Source organism: Struthio camelus, chromosome 4 (genome assembly GCF_040807025.1).
Source record: "Struthio camelus isolate bStrCam1 chromosome 4, bStrCam1.hap1, whole genome shotgun sequence".
Taxonomy (NCBI): domain Eukaryota; kingdom Metazoa; phylum Chordata; class Aves; order Struthioniformes; family Struthionidae; genus Struthio; species Struthio camelus.
Genome location: NC_090945.1, coordinates 27,030,447 through 27,052,630, shown reverse-complemented (window position 1 = coordinate 27,052,630; position 22,184 = coordinate 27,030,447). Strand labels below are relative to the sequence as shown.

At 41.2% G+C, this 22,184-nt stretch overlaps 2 protein-coding genes across 6 annotated transcripts in view; one reads left to right on the top strand and one right to left on the bottom strand.

Moving 5' to 3' along the window:
* SLC39A8 (solute carrier family 39 member 8) overlaps positions 1 to 8,834 on the bottom strand; it is a 74,303-nt gene extending 65,469 nt beyond the window's left edge. Inside the window, exon 1 of the mRNA XM_009689346.2 lies at positions 8,397 to 8,834. Within this exon, the coding sequence (XP_009687641.1) occupies positions 8,397 to 8,453 (57 nt within the window). The 5' untranslated portion in view covers positions 8,454 to 8,834. The remainder of the gene's footprint in view (positions 1 to 8,396) is intronic.
* Positions 8,835 to 9,465: 631 nt separating this feature from the next.
* Positions 9,466 to 22,184, top strand: part of NFKB1 (nuclear factor kappa B subunit 1) — a 61,778-nt gene continuing 49,059 nt past the window's right edge. The window contains exon 1 of one of the 5 annotated variants that reach the window (XM_068941993.1): positions 9,466 to 9,735. Coding sequence is in view for 2 of the 5 variants with exons in the window: in XM_009689349.2 (XP_009687644.1) it covers positions 10,204 to 10,324 (121 nt within the window). In the remaining 3 variants the exon portion in view is untranslated. Of the gene's footprint in view, positions 9,736 to 10,125; positions 10,325 to 21,695; positions 21,743 to 22,184 lie in introns of those variants that run through there. The other 4 variants (XM_068941990.1, XM_009689349.2, XM_009689348.2 and 1 more) reach the window with 4 other exon arrangements.

Below are 22,184 nucleotides of genomic sequence, written 5' to 3'. Positions count from 1 at the left end.
TTCTGAAAGCAGTTGGGTCCTTAGTCTGAGAGCTAAGCTTGACATTGTTGTAAATGGCAGATAATACTATTTCAGGATTGCATAGCAGTATTAATTATTAAGTCCCATGGCATGGGTATTGGTTATGGCAATGTACTACCATCCACTTATGAAACAAGGGATTGAAGCACTTCTAAAAGTGACTTTGCCAAAGTTACTTAGGAAGCCTACACAGAGAACACAGGCTCTGAGACTTATGGTCTACCTACAAGTCTGCCTTTCTATTATGAATGGGGCTGGTTATATTAGTAGCAGTAACATTCTATCGATGAACACTTCTTATTAAAAGGTAATTATTTTCAGCTCATAACTTTACTAAGTTTCCTTTGTTTTGTCTGGAAGTTGCCCCTCTAGGGCATCTGTATCAGGCTGAATTGCTGGTAAAGGGCTTCTCTAGGGAAGATGTTGAAGAAACTTCTTTCCATAGTGCATCTGTAACTTTTGTAGCAAAAACGGAGAGCATTATAGCACACAAAGCAGGTAACTGCTGGAAGAGACAAGATTATTTTCTTAATCCTGATCTGCATTGTCTCCTCTTCTGTGCAAGAAGTGGCACAGAACTGGGTGACACTAGTCACGTCACATAAACCAAACATTTCACAGGTAGTCAGTGTTCCTCATTTCCTCAGTGCTTGACTTAGACACTGAGGTCTAATTGCAGAAGTGCTGAAAGAATTCACATCTGCGACTGAAGTCAATGGGGGCTATGTTTTGTAAATAGCAAGTACTATACTACTGTGTCCAACTTTTCTAGTCAGGCAGGTCCTGTAGTCTCTTATAATGGCACATGAGAAACAAGCACCACTGCCTCCTCTAACTCTTGTTGTGGGATGGCAAGACACAGTGGACTCCAGAGAAGATTGTGACTGAGAGCTGCCTGTGGCCTCCAAAACAGCTTGTTCGGCCTGCAGCTCATTTCTGAGGTCATGGAAGAAAGATAGCCAAGAGCTGGCCAGACAAATTGTCCAAGTGTGGCACATGCAGATCGTAAGTCACAGCATGGGCACATCCAACTTTCTAGTGCTATTACTTGTGGAAAAGTGAGATCCTCTGTATCTCAGATTCATCCGAACAGTGATATCTTTGATCTTCATTTCTCTGGGCTTTGGTTCCACATCCTTAGAATAAGGCAAGCATCTTTGTTACAGGAAGAACATCATTCTGACCTGGCTAGATGACAGTTAGAACTCCTGCAGGCTCAGCTGGAGCTACCCAGAAGCATCCATAAAGAAACCACAGGAGGGGCTTACCATGAGCCACATCTTACCTTCTTGCAGACTGATACACAGCTTGCCAAACTGAGTATTGCTTCAAGAAAAAATCTGAACAGTTCTGCAAACGCTGCCAAGCCTTACTACACTAGGATGACACAAGCCCACTGTGAGGACATGTTCCAAGCCTGCAGAGAAGGCAAAGATCCTCCCTCAGCTGCCAGCCCTACACCCATGTAGGTCAACAGGAGTTTGCTATTGACGTGAATAAAAGTAGTGTTGAGTTCTTGCTCTGCTAGCTAAGGGAGTGTCTTCAGGTGCAGCTAATTGTTGGCAGCACAATGCTGAAAGCAGTGAAGAGTTGTTGTAAATACACTCAAGGGCTTAAACAGTAGTCTCATATTCTTATTGGACACCTAGGTAAACAGGAATACTTGAAGAGTTTGCAGCTTCCTTTTCCTACCCTCAGGTCAGGAAAGCCACATGCACTTACAGGCCAGGTCCCAGCGCTGCAGAGACCCTAAACTTGTACAAGTATAAGCATCTAATATGTTGTAGCACTGTGCGGAGTTCCTGGCTCAGCCTCGAAAGCAGGGCATGCCATGTGAACATGACAGCATTCAAGACTGTCTTTGGGTACAGCAGCAGAATGACACGATCATGCAGATTCTGGGTTTGGAGCTGGGATGGTCATTTGCAGCTTAGAAGCCTCCGCACTGTGTTCTCTCACACAGTGTAAACCTTGAAAGAGAAACAAAGTATAAAGACTGCGTCCCATAATCACACAGGCTCCTTCAGCTTCCAATCAGTAAATTGAGAGAGGAACTGAGAAAGAAACTAGAATAAAGAGAACATTCTGCTTCCTCCACAAGCATCACTCATTGCTTTTCTTGCATAGAGTAAAAAATAGACTGAGGTCTCCCTCTTCTCCTGAACGCTCTGCTCTATCATTGGGTTCCTTTTCTTGTTACACCATATTCTCCTGCTTTCCATCAGCCTATTGCATCTTATTATTGTCTTAGATGGCACTGGTACTGTTTCTGATGATGTAGTTACAAGTTGCAAAGTATCTTCCCAAAAAAGTTTCCAGTCCTCTTAGCTCTGGAGGAAAGGCTGAGAACATGAGCCTTTATGAAACCAAATCCATGGCAAACAACTTCCCTTTCCCCAAATACTCTTTTATAATCTTATGTGTTTTAGAAGGCCTGATTTATCATATTAGTGATTTGTCTTAGCTCACTCACTGTTGTTAACCCCTAAGATTACAAAATTAAACTCCTAAAACCACAGGACTTGCCTAAAAAAAATACATAAATTTAAAAGATGCTTTTTGAATGCTGGTACTGATTTCTGTTGTTGTTGGATTTTTTTTTTTTTTTTAAAGATAAGTTAACATAGGTTTTAATTTTTCATCAAAACCACAGAAAGACGACACTTGCTTTTTAAGCAGAAGCTCTAAACTGGCCACATATCCAGATATTACAGGAAATTTTAAGAAAAATATCACAAATCATGGTAAAAGCTCAAAACTTGCAACAGCATCAGTTCAGGAAATCAGAACATCTTTCTACCTACAGTCAAGTAGAAGACTTACATGAATGGCTTCAGGAGCTAAAAGAGCAATGAGACTGTTACCCATAATCCTTTTGTTGTTTTCCATTATGTATTTAGACAGTGAGATTTCTGTGGCAGAGGAAATCTCTTCCCTATATATCTGTAACTGTCTGGCACCTCTTTCCTCTCCTTTGGGATCTTTAAGAACTGCTACAGTAAACTAGCAGTAATAGAAGTCAAGTTAGCCAAATTCTGCTCTGCTCTAGAGAATTAACCTTGGACATACTCAGTACATCTGACCCAGAATGACCTTCTAAATTGGACTGAGCATACATTTAATGAAAGTGACTATTAACAAGAAAAAGTGACAAAACAATTAACAAGAATCAAATAGCTGTTCTAACTGCATTAACTTACTACACAAGACATTGCTGAGACACTAAAGCTGCTCTCATGTAATGGGAAGAGTATATGTCTCTTGGGAGAAGAGTGATGCCCCTGAGCAAGGCTCTGATGGGTGTTACCAGATATAGTTAGAAGTACATATCATTTACATATGCAAAAGACTATGACAAGAAAGCTGACCCACTCACGTAGGAAGCACTGAACATAGTGTGTTATTAATCATAACACAGGGAGGGTAGTTGGGAGGAACAAAGGAGTGAATGCAGTGGACTGCTAAGAACCTGCTTTCACTGAAGTCAAATGGCAAAAAAGTATCCCTTTGTCTTCAGTGGCCGGCCAAGGTGTTAGGCAGCTGAGTGATAAAAGAAGGGATGAATCACAGTCTGCACTAAGTCTAGATTCTGAAGAACAGACAGTCTTCTCACCAGAAATCACATTTCATAATTGTGACTCTACTTGCTGAAGTGATTAAGCTTTGCTAACGTACATGACGTTTACATTGTTACACTACTACATACCACTCATAGTCCCTTAAATAATTTCCATAAATATAACCATATAAATTGTGAGAATACATATACATGTACATCAGTCCTGCTGTACACCACTGTTTGGTAGCTCAGCCTCTAGACCTGGACTGATAGATAGAACCAGCCTGGGCAATGCTTTCTGAGCAGTTTTTTTTTTGTTTTTTTTGTTTTTTTTTTGCATGAAGCAGCTGCAGGGCCCATGCAATTTAGTAGGCTGGCAACTTCTCACAGTGCTCTGGGTAGCTCGCCCTTGAGAGTGGCTGCCTTGTAGCAAGCTTACACAGAATTTACACCCCACCATTTTCAGTGTAACTGAGAGGCTTGCTGTGAAACACTCCTTGCTATCTGTCAATATCTGTCATCCTAAAAGAAAAGGATGAGGAGAGGCCTGGCATTGCCTAGTCAAACAGAGGGGAGGGGAGGCTAGGCTACTACTTCCAGAGATGATATACACACCCTTTTCTGCTTGTTTCTTTCAGTATCTTTATACAAGTGATATCCTACACTATGTCATAGAGATTAGATTAAAAATTGAGGAATCATATATGAAAATAAAGCAAAAGACATCGGAGCTAAAGTTATCATTGGAATGCCTAACATGAGTGTTTATACCTACATTTATTTCCTAAATTATTTGGCAAGCTTACTTCATGGAAAAGGAGATAAAGTACATTCCTAACAGTATTTATCAGCTATTAGCGTGAGGAAAAACTATATGATCCCAGAAGAGAAATCATAGGAAAAGACAATCTGGAGCTGGTAAACTCCCTTCCAACCATTCAGGATAGCATATGCTGCTCTTTTCCCCACTTTGGAGTGACCAACCTAACCCGTCAAATTATTTCCACTATCGTGTATCTCAGGCACAAAAGTCAGCTCTCACATAGAAATACAGGGTCATTCACACCACCATTAAGATTGTTCAGATGGGTGCTGATCTTCAGTAATACCCTATTTAAGGCTTCACGACCACTTATTTTGTCTTTTTCCCTTCTTCTTTCACTTGCCTCTGCCTTTCTCCAAAGCCCCCTTTCTCCCATTAATTATGCTCCTCATTAGCCATGTCTGTAGCCTCATAGTTCTCTTACGAAAATCTCCTAAACCTATTTTTCCTATTAATTATTCGTTCTCCACTATTGAAATCTTCTCCTGCTACAGTTCTGGCATCTTTGCCCAATCCACATTGGAACTTCAGTCTTTTAACATAGTCCCAAGTTTTAAGCACTTCAGAGGTAATATGAGACCTAATATTAGATTTGCAATTCTATAGGAAGCAAGTGAAAGGTAGGATTGGGATGTGGCCTATGTAACTGCAGGAGACACCATACTGTTTTGAATTTTGCAGGACATTGCTGCGTCCAGCTAAGTGCTGAAGAAATACATGATGAATTGAGGCCAGGTCTCATTCACCAGAACAAAGCGGTCTAGCAGAGATGACTGAAAGCACTACTCACAGATGCTGCAATGTGGGAATTTTAGCATCATCATTGAACTCAAGAGGCTGCTTTAGTTCAAACTGATTGGCTTTGCATATATATTTTGGCTACTTAGGGGTTTTTAAACAACTTATATTCTCTGCTTCGTTATAGCTCAATATATATTCTGTTTCAGAATGATGACTCCATCTTGAACACATGATATTTATTTTTTCACTTTTTAAGTATACCATCTTTTTATGTTCCTGGTAGATTAAAATTACAGGAGATAATGGCAAACATAGCCATATGTTGGATAAAGCCAACAGCGGAAGCTGGCTAAACCTTGATGACTCTCTACGAGAACTGGAGTGTGCATAGGACAATCACCAGCTACTGTCCAAGGCAAATTAGCTTTTAAATTAGACCTTTTGAGTTATAAAGAAATAATGGGTTAACCAGGAAGGGGTTTGGATAGCATGGCTTAATAGGCCAATAAAGAATTCATCTGACAGGAGCGGAAAGATTTCAAAGGAAGTGCCTCTCACCTGCTATTTTGAATTTTTCCTCCTTTCTTTCTGTTTCAGTACCAAATGTATGATGCCAAAGAGAATGAAAAGATCCTGACCCATTTCCAGTACTTATCTCAGAAACTGACAGAAAATAAAGCAGGAAGCTTTGACAAATATTTCAGTATTATTTTCTACATTTGTGCAAACCACTTAAAGTGAAGAGCAATTATTTTAGAAATCTCTGCAAATCTTGCATGTCTGTCTGTTTTCACATATTGTTGGAGGAATAGTTTAATTCTCAGAAACAAAACTTTGTTGCTGAGGAGAAGCAATATTAATTATAAGGCTAAAAAAAGTTTTGGTGCCTATCATTTCTCACCTTAGGAAGGGATCTATACTACCAGAGGAAACCTAGTGAATGCAAAACCAGAGGCAGCTCCTAACCTCTATGACATTTCAAAAAGCTTAAACATACATAACTTCACTATGGTGAGACTCAGATATAACAGCTTAGCTAAGTATGCAACTAGGAAGCCTTACCTCTGATACAGCTTCCCAGTAAGAGAGACTGGGACACAGCTAGAAAAATTTCACAATGTCTCCCTCAGCTCAGCAACATAAGTGTTTACTTGCTCAGGTGGAGCTTTAAGCACATGCACTTCATCTGTGAGCTGATCTTGTTCAGGTATTAAAGTATCTTGATGGTAATAGCGCAGCCCTGTGTTCTGCAGGAATCACAGCAAACTGCTGGCACCTGAGTCCATATAGTCTGCCTAGTTTACCTACTGGCTGTAAACAGGTCTGGGGGGGGGGAGAATATCTTTTGACTTTTCAGGTGAGTGTTTCCATGCTTTAAAGCAATTCATGTATCCAGGGTGTTCTGAGAAGGTAATTCTACCATTATGGACTTACAGCTTGATGCTGTTGTGGGTTTCAGTGGAAGTAACGCTTCTGTTACAGTGGTGAGTTATAAGAAAGACAAAGTTATGTTTTGAATTTACCTGAGAAGGGAACCAAAAGGAGAGAAGAAAAAAAAAAAAAAGCTAGATCATTGTGGAAGCTGCTTAGGCTTTTACTAGGAAAGCTGAGCCCTGAAGTAGTCAACAATGTGTCCTTTTAAAATAAATCCACCAGTTAAGTCTCCTTCAGTTTTGGAACTTTTCCACCTTGTTTGATTTTCCGGTACTTGTTCATACAGGTCTTGCCTGTGAGCATACCTGTGACTAGCTGTGACATGGCACCTTTTCTTTCAAATGAATCTCATTTTGAAACACTTTACATATTTAAAGTCTATTTAAATTTCCTTCTCACAGGGCTTTGGGACCCAGTTCTCTCTTCACTCTCACTTCAGTGTACTTGCTTCCACAGAAGAGCTGAACATTGGGTCCTGAGAGTGCAAGAAGTAGCTTTTTTTAATAAGGAAAAACATATTTTACTCAGAAATGCTGAGTCATGAAAAAATGGGTTGGGGAGAGAATGGGGGAATCCATTTCTAGAACTGCATCACAGAGTGATGTGACAATCCAAATAAAGGAAATGACTCTCACCATACATATGAATATATCCCCTGTATGAGATTTCAGTTCTCTTATTAAGAGATGGAGAAAATCCTTTGTGTTTCCAAGCTGCCTTTCACAGTCTCAGCACTAATCTTAAATAACATCTCTATTCCAACTCAGATCTTGGCACAAAGTATAACATCTGAATCTATTCCCTCTCCAGGGATGAAATCAGCTACCATGTTGATAGATTAGATGTGTTCAGCAGCATAGTCTTCTTTTATGACATGTCTGGTAAAAAAAAATAACCCTGTCTCTTTGTCCCAGTGATTGTTTATCCCAGGTTATATTATTAATTAATTATTATTAATAATATTAATTATTAATAATTATATTATTGTATATACCAGATTTTATCCCAGATTGTTTATCATTTGACCTTGTTTATTTTGGCCTCAGTTTTGCCTTGGATGTGAGTTTGTTGCTTCAATATAAGAGAAATGAGTCTCACCATTTAATTAAGTTATTTGTTTTATCCTTCTTTTCAGTTACGATTTTTGCTAGTCTCATTCATCTCTCAGAGGAATAATCCTTTGGTGAAGATATGCTACCTTGCAGAGTCTTAGCACAACAAAAGTCATCCACCAGCACTCCCCTGTTGCATGGTTGAATTCCTGGCCTAACACACATCAGGTGAGCTATACTGGCTGCTAAGCTGAGATGCTCCTCACTCTTAGCAAACTGGAGGTTTAAGCCTCAGAAGAAATTCAATAAATTCAAATATTTCATCCGACATTTGTGACTGGCCAAACATGGTACTGGTCAGTTAGGATCGCTCAGCTGAATGACAGTACACCCTTCAGCCTTAGATCTACCTGACAGATTTGCTTACAGTACTAAGGCACTAGATTTTGATACTAAAAAAATCAGTATATGATTGATGGTTGGTGCTATTTAACAGAAGTTCCACTAACCTGGAAGTCTGCTCTGCCAGGAGCTAAAAAAAAAAAAAAAAACCAAACAACGGTGGCATGTAGCCTGCACCCCCTGCTCAGCACTGTTTTCAGATGTTTGGTGGTGGGCAGTGAATAAACCTCCATTTACAAAGGATCCATGAAAGGAAAGTAACAGAAAGGCATTATGTTAGTAGGTTTAAATTCACTCTACGTGTATTCCCTCTTCCCTTAGAAACTTTTTGGGGGTCAACAAACAAAAAAACATTTACAGCCACCTGGTTAGGCCTGACTCCACAGAAGTCTTGACAGCATCCCCGTGGGTCACTCAACATGGACAGGGTTATTCTTGTGGTGGCGGTAATTCCTCCAGGCCAAAAAGGCTCATGTAGTCACACAACTTCCTTCAGGCTGAGGGCCTGTCCGATCAAGAGCAGTTCTGAGAGCCCTGGGAGCTGGGAGAGGGATTTTGCCAGCTAGGGGTGGGTGGCAGACGCTTCCTCAGCTCTGCGCTGCCCTGCCTGCTTCCGTGCTGTCTCCTCCCTTGCCCAGGGTAGGCTTTTCCTCCTGCGCTTTTCCAGCATAGTGAGGTGGGAGAAGCCACAGACAGAGCCCCTCCAAAGAAGGCTGGCAGTGTTCAGTGCTGTACAGGTGCTCCTTCATCCCTCCAAGTGCTCCCCCTCAACAGTTGCCTGCTCTCTCCTTGCACCCCAACAGCTCCCCCTTGACAGTGCCCCCCCTCACTCCCTCCCTGCCCCCCCCAACAGTTGCCCCTCAATGGCTCCCTGCTCTCTCCCAGTCCCTCCCAACAGCTGCCCTCTCTACCTGTCCCCTCTCCAACAGCAGCTCCCCGTAACGGCTGCCCGCTCCCTCCCTGCCCCCCTCAACGGCTGCACCCCCTAACGGCTGCCCGCTCCCTCCCTGCCCCCCCAACGGCTGCGCCCCCTAACGGCTGCCCGCTCCCTCCCTGCCCCCCTCAACGGCTGCACCCCCTAACGGCTGCCCGCTCCCTCCCTGCCCCCCCCAACGGCTGCGCCCCCTAACGGCTGCCCGCTCCCTCCCTGCCCCCCCAACGGCTGCGCCCCCTAACGGCTGCCCGCTCCCTCCCTGCCCCCCCCTAACGGCTGCGCCCCCTAACGGCTGCGCCCCCTAACGGCTGCCCGCTCCCTCCCTGCCCCCCCCCAACGGCTGCGCCCCCAACGGCTGCCCGCTCCCTCCCTGCCTCCCTCCCTCCCTTCCCTGCCTGCCTGCCTGCCTGCCGCCCCGCCCCGCCCGCGCGGCCGTTGCGCTCTCGGAGCGTCAGCGGGAATTTCCAGTCAGGAAGTGCGGCGGGCCGGGGGGCAGGGGCAGGCGGGTGGCCGCGGAGGTGGAGGCGGCGGCGGCGGCTGCGCAGGCGGCGGCGGCCCCGCAGGCCGGTGCCGCTCAGCTGCCCTCGCCAGCGGGCCGGCGGAGGGGGAAGTCCGTGCGGAGCCAGGGCGCGGGCGGCGCCGACGGCGTCACGCCGGTTACATGGCGCGGCGCTGAGGGACGCGCGGCCGGGCCCCGCCAGCGGGAGACGACGACGACGGCGGCGACGGCGACGACGACCGCGACGAGACGGCTCCAGCCCTGCCCCGGGTGAGCCCTCAGCAGCCCCTGGCCCGTCGCTTGCTGCTCTCTCTCTCTTTCCTGCCCTTCCTTGGCGCCCGTTCGCCTTTTTGCCGGCGCTTCCTCGTTCCTGCGCGGAGTCGGTGGCGAGGTGACGCCGGGCCGGGCGGGGGGCGCCGCAGGGCAGAGCCTGGCGGGCTCGGGGACCTGCGACGGGCGCCGCGGCTCGTCCGTGCCGCCGGGCGCGGCTGCCGCCTGACGTGGAGCACGGCAGAGGGAAGCGCAGGCGGCTCCTGCCCGCGGGCGCCGTCCGGGGCACGGCGACACGAGCGGCCTCCGCTTCCCGGTGCGGAGCTTCTGGGCAGGGCGATTGCTTGCCACTGTGCTTTCTCTTTTGCTGTGGATTTAAACAACGCCTTCCGTGTTCGCGTACGGACCGCGTCGGGACTCTTCTGTTTAATAACTCTTAAAGCGCAGCTACAGTGGGCTTTTCTGCTGATGTTTGTTGTAAGGGGACGTCCTAACCTGGAAGAGATGTCTGTGAACTGCTGTCAAATAAACGCAAAAAGTTGGAGAGGCGTTTCTGCTGACGGGGGAGCGGGGTGCTTGCTGTCAAAGGGTATGCTGGTTGTTGCGCGTTTGGTTTCAGAGGTGGCGTTCGGGCTTGACCTGAGAAACAGTTTGGAGCATCTGTGGTTGTACGGTCATTGTCTGGCCTTAAGGGGGGAAAAGTTAGCATGCAGACGGTTTTGCCGGTGGCACCTTGGTGTCCTGATCCTGGGTGGGGATTGCAGAAGGTCTTTCAAGTGAATGTCGCAAAGAATATTTAAAAAAAAAAAAAAAGCTGCTTTCGGATGTGGTGTACTGGTGGATTTTTTTAAAATTGCACTAGTAAGTAATGAAACTGAAATGTTCTCCCAATGATATAAAAGTATGATCTGAATGGTTGTTTTTGTTACATGTGGCCTTAAAAACGAGGAGATTCAACCGTTCATCCTCACCATTATTTTTACTTGTTGGCGCTTTCTGCTTTGATTTCTTCAATTAAGAAGCTCTATTGACTTCTTCCATGTGAACACAAAATAGAGTGTTATTTCTGAACTTCAGTATAGATGAGCTATGTGTTATTTGGCTGCCGTTTTAATACGGTATACTGGTATGTACTTCCATTCAAAGGAGTGAAAATATAAGTGCCTGTAAGCATTTGCAGGATTAAGGCTAGAGGTCATCACAACTTCAGTGCTGCATTTCAGCTTCCTGTTAAAAATACTCTAATCTTTGCTAAGGGTTAAAAATACTCTAATCTAATAAAAAACTCTAATACTCTAATACTCTATGTTAAAAATACTCTAATCTTTGCTCTAATCTTTACATTTGAAAAGTAACACATATTTTTAAAGCGCATAATGTGTTAGGCATGTTTAATTCTATGCTTCAAAGTCCTCCTTTCATTTATTCTTTTTAACAATAACATTAAGTCAATATTAAGTGAATGTATTCTCTGCTGAATCGCCTTATACCCTACATCACCTTATACTTCACTAGAGTCAGGTGCTACACCACCTTAGGCAGCCTTAAACTGCCACTGTCAAGCTCGCACAACTCGGTTGAAAATGTAGGTCTGGGTTTTGTTGATATTCTAGAACTATTGGAATAATATGCTAGTCAGAATATATTTCTGGTTTAAAGACAGATTTTTATATTTTCAAGAGAGAATGCAGCTGCCCATTCTATGAAAGAATTAGAATGACGTCTTAGTTATCTGCAGTGTTTTGTACTACAGTTTAGTTGAGCAGTACAGTTAGGACTACATTTGAGAAAATGAAAGAGGAAAAATGAGCCTGTAGATTCTCAGCTTCTCTAAGCTTTCCTGGCTCAGTAATTTAAGTGACATTTATGCTGAATTTTTATTGTCAGGATCTGCCCCAGAGGGTATACCTGGAAATTTCAAGGAAACTCAGTGCTGAGATATGCGCAAGACTTGTTAAATAACAACTTAAACTGAAGTATTAACCAGTCGATGGAAAAAGAAAGCCTTTTCCTTTCCACCCTTTGTCCCCTTTTTCAAGAAAGAAGTGTCCATTTAACAGTAGTTATCACAAATCAAACTGGTTTCTCTTGTGAGTAATGAGTACGTTTTGGATAGAGTTAAGATTATGAAACTGAGAATGGCTTTGTTTCATTTTGTGTCAAGTTGTGTGTTTTAAAAAATAATACTGTAGCAGATAAACTTCATACTTGATAGAGATGCGTAGTTAAATTAGCATCTAGATGGAGTTTTTTTGGTATACATTTGAAATCAGAAAAGTTTCCTGGAAAAAAAAGTGTGCTAGGAGAGAGCAATACCTTGTTCTCACCTTGGTAGGGGGTGAGAGGGTAGAAAACAGACAGCAATATTTCGTTCATATGTAAGGTATAAAAATTTCTTGCTTTGTTTATTGAAAGTTAACAATTATTTTAATTAGTTTTCAATGTTATTATGTACTTAATCTTTTAAAAATAATGTAATTTGCTTTTTTCAGTGAGATGTTGTTATGTGATTTCATAACATTCAGTAACGGATACCTACAACCAGCTATTGACTTGAATTTGGTAATTAATAAATTTCTGAATTTTCATGAGAAGCAAAGTTCCTGCTTTCCAGCACTGCCTTTTCCCAACACCTCCCCAAGCAACTGTCACATGGAGACATGCAAGGTCCAGAAATAAGTGCAGTTAGGAAATTTGTGTTACCCTGCCCATCAGCACTGGTGACCCTGGAAGCAGAGGAACCCAGTGTGAAGACGCTTGAGTCTTCGCTATGAAGGATGCTCCGTACTGCCGGGGGTGTTTAAGATTCGGTGGTGCAGACTGCCTCTGTAGTTACACACACCCATACTAAATGTTGTATAGAAGTTGCAAAGATACAGTGAAAAACAATGTATTTTTTACTAACTTAGGGTAGGCTGTTGTAGCTATTGATCAGAAAATTCTGCAGTCTTTAGAGATACTGTTTCGTTGTTCTATGTTTTCATAGATCACTTCAAAATTTACCCGCTGAAATGTTCCCACCTTTCGGTGCTGAAAATGTTTGCCAGCTCTAGATTCAGAAGTGTTTGTCTTAAGAGAGAAAAACATATTTATTTCCTTAAGCAACTAAAGTAAAGTCTAAATTTAGCTTCTTTGAAACTTTTTTTTCTACATATTGGTAGTTTTTCTTTGGTCCTCAGTGACAAAATAACATAGGTATGAAACAAGAGGAGAAAATGTTTGGGGTTAGGTAATGGATAGGAGGAATTCTGATCTTGGTCACTGTCAGCTCTGACCCAGGTATCTTAGAAATGGAAGTTGTAATTTTATGTCCATTAAATTAGCTGTGTAGCCTTTTTAAAAGTTCTACATTGATAACATCGTAATTACAGTTGTCATTAATTGTGCCCTTAGGTCAGCCAGGCATTTAAGTTTGCATCTCGTTTTGGGCACAGAAATAATTCAATGCATCTTCTGCAGTGTTATAACTTAAACATATGCTCGTATATCTTGCGGAAGCACTATTGACAGTTTCAGAGGTGAGGCCTTAAAGGATGTTCCAGATGAGCTTAGTCTCAAAGTAAAATCCTTTGTTTAGGGCTTAGGTGGAGCTGACAGACCACGTGCTGGGAGGAAGTTTCAATTGCTTCTACTTAACGTTTTTTTTCCCGTTTTAGCTTTCATGTTCTAGTGAAAAGCAGTGGCAATTTTTTTTTTTTAATTTAAAACATAGAATTAGCTAAGCTAAAATACCTGTGTATTTCATTCAATCCTCAAAGCAAACTGTACTGGTATCAACAGAAAAGAACAAAGTAGGTCTGAGTCTTTTTTTTATTATTGTTATTATTTTTTATTATATTTCTGTCTGCTAGCAGGCTTATGGACAATTTTTAAAATACACAAATGAAATAAAAAGAAAGCGAGCAGATATTTTCTAGTCTCGGTGTTAGTTTAAATGTTTTTTAATAGATTAGATTACTGTAGAAAATTATGACTGAGGGAATTTTGCTATTTCTCTGAAAAACACAGTCATATTAAAGCTTAGTAACCTGTGACCTGCTTTGCACCTTTAGATTTAAACCTTAGGTCAAGTAGGATTGAAAACCTTCAAAATTAGGGCTCTCATGGAATACTGTAATGGTGCTCTGTGCTCATTTACCTGTAGGGGCCTACTGACTGATGGTACCTGTTTGACTATTTGTCTCATGTTAACTATTCAGGGACTGTTTGCAAGCAAAAGGCTGCTGAGAGTCCCTTAGCTGACTTTGTGGTTGCAAGGGTAATAGCCTCCGATGCTCTCTGAACCCGCTTTTGGAGCTAGATGCTCTCTGAACCCGATGCTCTCTGAACCCGCTTTTGGAGCTATTGTTCTTTAAATGTTTGGGGTGGGGGGGTGGGGAGCTGTGTCTCCAGTAACATACCGGAGCTTGTGCCACACGGCAGACCTTACCTGAACTGGACCTCTGAAATCTTGTGTTTGTTAGTCTTTTAGCTCCTTAGAAACACTGTCCTTTCTCCAAAAGAAGGAAAAGGTTTGGGGTTTAATACTCTTGCCTTATTTAAGGCATATGAAATGGCATATGTGTGCTTTTACAGTTAGAATTTGACTTTGGTGACCTACCTTGTATAAACTAGAACTATTTCTAAGGAAAGTCCAATGACTCTTTAACCTGTACCAAAAAGTAAAAGCGTTTTAAAATGACGTTCATTCTAGTCCAAGTGACGTTACCGCCCCATGTGGCTACAATACTTTGCAGTCTTTTGACCTGTTTTGCTGTGTCGAACTTCAATATTTTTACACATGCTTAGCTTTTTACATATATTGGAGTATGTGTTTGCCACAATTGAGTGCTGTTTATTCCTTTCATTTAAGCTGCTTTCAGTGTATTTTGGCAAAAACATTCTCATGTTATTTTGACAAGAACCTGGAAAAACAGTTTATATGTTTACATATACGTTTTATATGTTTACAGCATCTTAGAATATCCTCTTGTCATGTTGCATCACTATTTTGGCATTTGAAGAAGGAATAAAGCACACATACAAAAATTCCCTGCATAAAGATACTCAGTAAAACAACCATCTATGTAGTATAGTTACTATTTGCCAAATTTCCTCATACTAAAGATTTTTATTTAAATATAGCAGCTATCTGGTATAGTAAATCTGGTTCTAGATTTCCTACAGGAATTCAGCACCTAGCAGTTCTGAATGAAAACATCACACACTCTTGAAATCTTTCTTTAGTATTTCTGATCAATTTCATTTTCCTACATAGGTAATTTTTTTTACTATTTTTAAAGAGACTGTGGCTGTTGTCCAATAACGCATGTTTGATTGAAAATATTTTAAAACGTTAACCTCGACAGTTTTTTACCTTTAGAAATACAGAGCCAGAACTCCCAAGTCTCACCTAACAGGAAGTAATAAGCAGACTTGGTTAATAAAAAGAAGAGGCAATTTGTGTAGGTATATTAGAAAAACAACAGGCATGTAGTGTCATTTTGGGTTAAGTAGCTTTATTTTAGCTGCAACTGTCTAAGGACAAGTGAGATAGTTTGCAGAGAAAAGTAGTGTATTTGATAAAAATGCTTCTCTGGACAAACCCTTTCTCACTCATATCCTGAGGAATTACGCATAAATCTTTTTTTCAGAGGTTATACTTTGTAGTAGGTGAAGGAAAGTTTAAAAAAAAAAAAAAACTTCAGTATATTTCTTTTACAGAAATTGATCATTGCTGAGTTTTATACTGAGAATCCAATTTCCTCAAAATAAAACAAAATAAAAAACTGGTCTTGAAGCCATAGAGGGGAGAAGAAGTATTAATAATTTTATATCATTTAAAGGCAAATCCCAAGTCAGTTTCTGTAATGAGTTAAAAATCCTTTCAAAAAACATAGCTGACATGGCTCCTTGTCAACTTATATGAGTTAGCAGTCACTTCTCATGGTTTTAAAAATGCTTTTCCTTTCCTGTTTAATAAGAGGTTCGTACCAATAAAGTGAGCAAAAGTATACATGATGTTTCTTTATTTTTTGGTTCTATCTACTCTGTATGTTTCAGAAAACTATTTGTCTATCATCTCTTATATCATCTAGTTTGAAGAATCCAGGGGATTGTTGTCTGTAGTATATATAGGTATTATATACATATGTTTTTAATATATATATTTTTAAAGAGAAGTGTGTGTGTGTGTGTGTACATACGTGTAGCTTGCATTTTCCCATTTTTTCTAGACTATTGCTCAGGACACTATTCGCCCAAACAATAAATGTTTGGTCCAGTCTTAACCATTACTGAGGGACTTAAGGGACAGTATAACTTATTAGAGCTGGTCCAAGCAAAATGAGTATTTGAGAACAATGTAAATAAAATGACCACTGGTAAAACCTTCTATGTAGTAAGATGTTGCTTGATTAGTATTTGGCATGGGGGGGGGGCTGCTTTCTTCTCCCCTTCCTCTTCCAGTGTTTTTTCTTTTCTGTAGTAGATCTATCAGTGGCAACAGTGAAGGGAGTACATGATGCTGGTAGCTAACAGCTGTTACATCTTCGTTGCATAGACTTGCTTTGAGCAGGTTTGGACAGTAAGTGTTCAAAATACTGGCAACTGTTTGGAGTCCTGCCTATACAATATTCTTACCACTGTTTTGTTGCTTTTAACAAGCACGGGTTTTATTTTTCCTCAAGGAAAAAAGTCTTTTATTGAGCCTTAAAATGTAAAGTGATTAGAAGGCCACACACAACTTCAACTATAAAAATAAGGCTTGTCTGACTGACTGTTGTAGGTTCATGACCCAACTCATGTGTCCTCTCTGGTGCTTTGGAAGACCTAAGGCTGTATATCTATTGGCTACTGTCTTGGGTAAAGGCAGAAAATAGCAGTTCTGAAACTTTTTTTTTTCCTTCTGCCTCTCTAAGAATTTATTTTACTTCTCAACCTCTTGCCCTGGAGCTGTGCTCCGATGGATTGTATCTTGGGAAAAAGTACTGCATTACAGGAGAATTACTGGAAACAAAGCGCTGGATGAACTTGCGGAGAGGTGACCAGAGCTAAGGCGAGCAGGCTGGGTGTTGAAGGTGGTGGGCATGATCCTGACCCTGAAGGCACTGCAGTGATGAGGAGCTGAGAGTGAGAGTCTTGGATCAGCATCTCTGTCCTGTCAGCGCAGCCTGCTTTTTCCTCTAGCCAAAAACCTTCTCACCATGGCTCTTGCCCTGCTTCCAGCTCTGACCCAGCAACTCACAGCGCCTCCTTATCTGTGTGCTATTGCATAATACATTTCCTGCAGCCCCATTTGGGAAGTGCTGGTCTAAAACAGTTGTGCCTATACAGGCACAGGCTATATTTTGCAAAGGAGAGGAAAGTGAAGCTCAAGGATGGTAGTTATCGTTAGAAGAACTAAATAGAGGCTCTGGCAAACAAGGAAGAGATACACATTTTGAAAGGTAACACATTTTGAAAGGATTGTACAGTAAAGCAGTTATTGTTTCTACCTCTAGATTTCATAGCTGCCATAGGATTTCAGAGAACTTGATGCCTGTCATTAAAATACAGTTCTCTGCAAACAGATAGTTTGCCATGTTTCATAGTTATGATGTAGCATAAGTATACTTCTGATATAACATGTACAAAAAAATGTCTTTGCCTTTCTTTCTTCCTTATTGCTCTCTATTTTCATTAGGCAAAATAAACTGGCTGGGAGCATAATCACAGTAAATTTCATATTTTCCATTCTTTCAGTATTCAGTTAAAGAATTTTTTTTTAACAAGTAAATTCCCAGGAAGGCCAAGGTAAAGGAAAAAAGAAAAACCACTACTGCATGCTAGAAAACTTGCATGAAGCCTGGGCTTTCAAAATATCAAGTCAGTTGAAGTGTAGTAGTTGTGTTTCTCTTGTCTCGAGGCCACGTTTGCTCTCTGAATCCCAGCCTTGAAAGGTGAAAGGAGGTTGTTCTTTTATGTAAAATATCTCATAAAATCACAGATGGATGTCCTTCAATACAGAAATTATTTTAAACCGTCAGAGTAATTCCAGTCCAGGAATATAATGATCTTTATTGCTCAGAGGTCATCATCTATTGACGTACATCTCTTCAGTCTACCTTTTATCGAATATGTGTTAATCTCGGTATGGTCCTGTTAATCCACTCTGTGTTATAACCCAAGTGATCTTCCATAAAATATAAATCTGTCCTTATATTGAACTCATTAAAAATAATGGACAAGTTTAGGAAGGATAGTTTAATACTTTTATTTGAAAATACAGCAGCAGGCAGATACCCTAACGCTGGTGGTCTCCATTTAATTTCTGAGGATATCACTAGGGTATCATGTCGTATTAGTTTACATGCTTTGATTTTGTGTAGCTGGTTCTAGGTAGAGAAAGTTTGAGAGAGAGAGATGAGTGTGAACAGTTTTCCCCAGACACCACCCTCTTTATGATGAGGTAGAGCTTTGTGTGGTAGAGAAGTTGGTGATGCTGTTTGTCCTTCATCTCTCAGAACTGCATACTACGTTACACTCATATTCAAAGAACAGAGATTACAAGATACCTGCTTGCCATGTCATTCTCTGAAAGTCTGGGAAAGGAAGCATATGTCTGTTTTGTTTTTGTTTTGTTTTTTTTTTCTGGTCCTATATGAAGCATTAGCTTCATCTCTAAGTGCACTTTAAAACATGAATAGGTAGATTTGGGGGACTGAAGCAGAGTTATTTTTGCAACTGTTTGAGGTAATATTCAAATTATTTCATTTCCTGGTTGAGGGACTAAGAGGTCTTCCTAATTTGTTAGTATATACTGTTCAGGAAGTTTAAGATCTTTTACTTTTTTAAAAGGCATGCAGCTGCTTGGTGTCTGTAAATGTTTTCTGAAATAGCGGGAAGACTAGCATCTGAATCGGACATCAAAGTTTAATTTCTCCCAGATGAAGAAATTTGCATCAGGTTCTGCTGGTCCGTAGAAAGGTAACATGAAAAAGTTCCATTCCTTGTTGATGTACTGAATTGGATACTGGTATCAAAGTGGAAAATGGTTTGGCACCTTCTCAAAATTCAAGCTGGTGAGTTGAAGAGGAACACTGGAGGGAAGGAACTGGCCTCCAAGAAATTAGGGGCTAACAAAAGTTGTTTGGAGAAGACTATCTTACTTTGTTTTAAAAGGCAGTTAGATATAGTGGATGTTGGAAAGCAGCAGAGAAGAGCTCTGAAATCAAATTATTGAGGTAGGCAGAAAAGAGAATTCTTGTTCCTGCATTAGTACATGAGGTATGACATTGCCTTTTTAAATGCCTGATTGATTTGTAGCTTTTATATCAGAAGACTTTAAAAGAAGTATTCAGAAGACAATAAATGAACCTATGTAATTCCAGTTGTAGGTAACTTTACCAGATATCATTCAGTTATTAATGAAGAGCAGCGATGCAAAATAACTGCCATTATGTGCCCTTTCTGGTTTGGTTAGGTTGGTGCAATTCTACTGTCATCCATCTATGCAGAAGTAACTACGTTTATCTGTTGATGTGGTTAATTGACTCTTTGACTTTCTTCTGTCTTGCTTCAGTGTAACTCTAAAATTAACACCAAATTAATTTGCAAAATCACAGAGTCACAGAATGGCTGAGATTGGAGGGGACCTCTGGAGATCATCTAGTCCAACCCCCTGCTCAAGCAGGGTCCTCTGGAGCGCATCGCCTAGGGTTGTGTCCAGGCGGGTTTTGAATATCTCCAGGGAAGGAGACTCAGTGCTCAGTCACCCTCACAGGAAAGAAGTTTAAGAAGTTTTTCCTCAGGTTCAGATGGAACTTCCTGTGGTTCTGTTTGTGCCCGTTGCCTCTTGTCCTGTCGCTGGGCACCACGGAGAAGAGTCTGGCCCCATCCTCTCCACACCCTCCCTTCAGATACTTGTACACATTGATGAGATCCCCTCTCAGTCTTCTCTTCTCCAGGCTAAACAGGCCCAGCTCTCGCAGCCTTTCCTCATAGGAGGAAAGGCTCCAGTCCCCTCCTCATCTTTGGAGCCCTCCGCTGGACTCTCTCCAGTAGTGCCATGTGTCTCTTGTACTGGGGAGCCCAGAATTGGACACAGTACTCTAGATGTGTCTTTTTTTTTTTTTTTAACCTTTTCCGCCAAGCTAGCTGACCTGTTGTGGGAACAAAGGAGTAGTGTGCACACATGCATGGACAGACACACAGACACAAAGCACAGCAGTACAGTTCTGAACAAATTTAGCTGGATTTTAGGGTTTTTCATAGTGCTAGGAGCTAAATGGTGTTACTTCACTTACCCTTGAATTTTCATAGTAAAGAATAGTATGAGTTGAAAGGTTTTATTTCCTGTGCTCCAATATCTGAAAGACTTCAGAGGATCTCCGGGGTGTAGGCTGTCATGATTGTTTCTGGCCTGTAGATGTAGGGGTATTTTTTCACTCTAGATGCAAGTTTGCAGTAGAGTGTCTGGGGGCTCGAGATTATGTGCATATGGCAGCAGAAACTTCCACAAAACAATTATCATCTCGATCATCTTCAAATCTTCAAATGAGGAATAAGCATTTTTGACTTGACTTCTCTAAGTTGCATACAGCAGCAAAGGTAACTTGGAGAAACACGTTCTGTGACCCAAAATGCAGCTCACATAGCTCTCTTTGTAGGCGGAGATTAACAAAGCTGCTCCTAGTAGATGTTAATCTTGTCACTTAATGTAGGGAAATGTAGGGAAAATGTTTAGAAATTCAGGCAAAAAAGGCAGAGAACAACTAAAGACAAATACTACTAATTTTAGGCTGTCTCTGATGTTATGCTGTTTTTCTACCAGTGCCTTTTTTTTCCTTTATCATTTTATTGAATCTTTCTGGATTTATCCCACATTTTTTGTAAGACGCAGCAGCTTAGGGATTTGTTAAATAAATAGAGCCTAAGCAAACAAATTCTATTTGGGCAGCAGTTTTCTTGGAACGTGTTTGTCATTTGTTTTGTTTTGAAAGAGGGCAAAACATAAAGTGAAACTGAGAGCGTTTTCAGTCATTTTGAATGGGCGTTTTAAACTGCTGGATTAATTTTTTTCTAGTCCCGGAAGAGACAGTCAAGTGTGTGTTTACATACACAAAACTATACATTTGCACACTGAAATCATCCTGCGCTTCTAACACACGGGCTTAGCATTCATGCAAGAGAGAACGTCTTTAGCGTTTCCCATAACCCTTGCTTGACTGTTGTTGAACACGAAAGAGATCAAAAAAGAGGCACTGCTTTTGGTGCCAGAGAGAGCGTGTTTAATACCTGGTTATGAACTTATTAGTGCATAGCTACTGCTACTGTGCAACACGTAGCAAGCTATTTTGCTCCTTCAGAGTGCAACTGCCTTCTTTCACGACCGCTGCTTTGCTCTTAGGCTGTTCTCCTTCATTGCATCAGCCAGAAGAAGAGAAATGACAATTTTGGTGAGGTGAATTTGAAGGACTGATTCAGATAAGCATAGGTGCCGTTTCTATACGGATTTTAACTTGTGATATCAAAGTCCATTGAATGGTCTTCCGCAATACTGCATCTGCTTTTGTTGAAGGCACGTATCACAAAACTGTAAACATGACCAGGAAACACAGAAGGGGTGAGAACTGTGCTTCCCCCACAGAGCTCTGCCGCATAAGAGTGATGCAGTCTGATAAACTACAATAGGGCAAGGATGATAGGATATGCTGTTAAATTTATCCTGTTGGGCTTACAGAAAAAATTGTGAAATGCTTTGAAACTTTCACAAAGAAATATGGATTTACCAAACCAGCAAGTGGGCAGATGCTACTGATTTTACACTGTTCCTCAGAACCTTTCTTCTCTGAACAAGCGTAATTACCATGTTATCTGGGTATTTTAGCTATTTTGGAATACAATTTTGCTTGTGACTCATGGAATAGTATGTGATTAAAGATGAGCGATCACAAAACAAGACCTTTAGGACCAGTTTTTATTCTGTTTGTGCAGAAGAAATCTGGCATTTGCACTCCCAGTTAGCTTATCGGTGTGCATCAGTAGGGTGAGTATGTTCTGATGCTTCCTAAAAAATGTTGGCTGTTGAGGTCTTCAGATCGTTTTTCATAATATCTATACCTTTAATGGGGAAGTGTTAGCCACAAAATAACATACCGTTTTTTCAGTGACTTCAGTAGCTAGTTAGCTGGTCAGGGAGGGTTATGTGCTTTTTATGGAACAGAAATGTCAAATAAAAACATGTCAGTAAAGTTTGTTACATGCTGAAGATTTTGTTATAAATGCTTTGTACGTTGGCTTTTATCCCCATAAAGACTGATAGCAATAGCAAATCATTAATGAAAATAATGCTTTGGAGAATGTGCTTGTGAGGTAATGTGGTTGACTGGTACTTTTCTCATTGCTAAAGTACTAGGGTATTAATTAGGTGATGAAGCACAGCTCAGATGACTGTGACTGAGACCTTATGTCCAGTTGTTTGATATTTG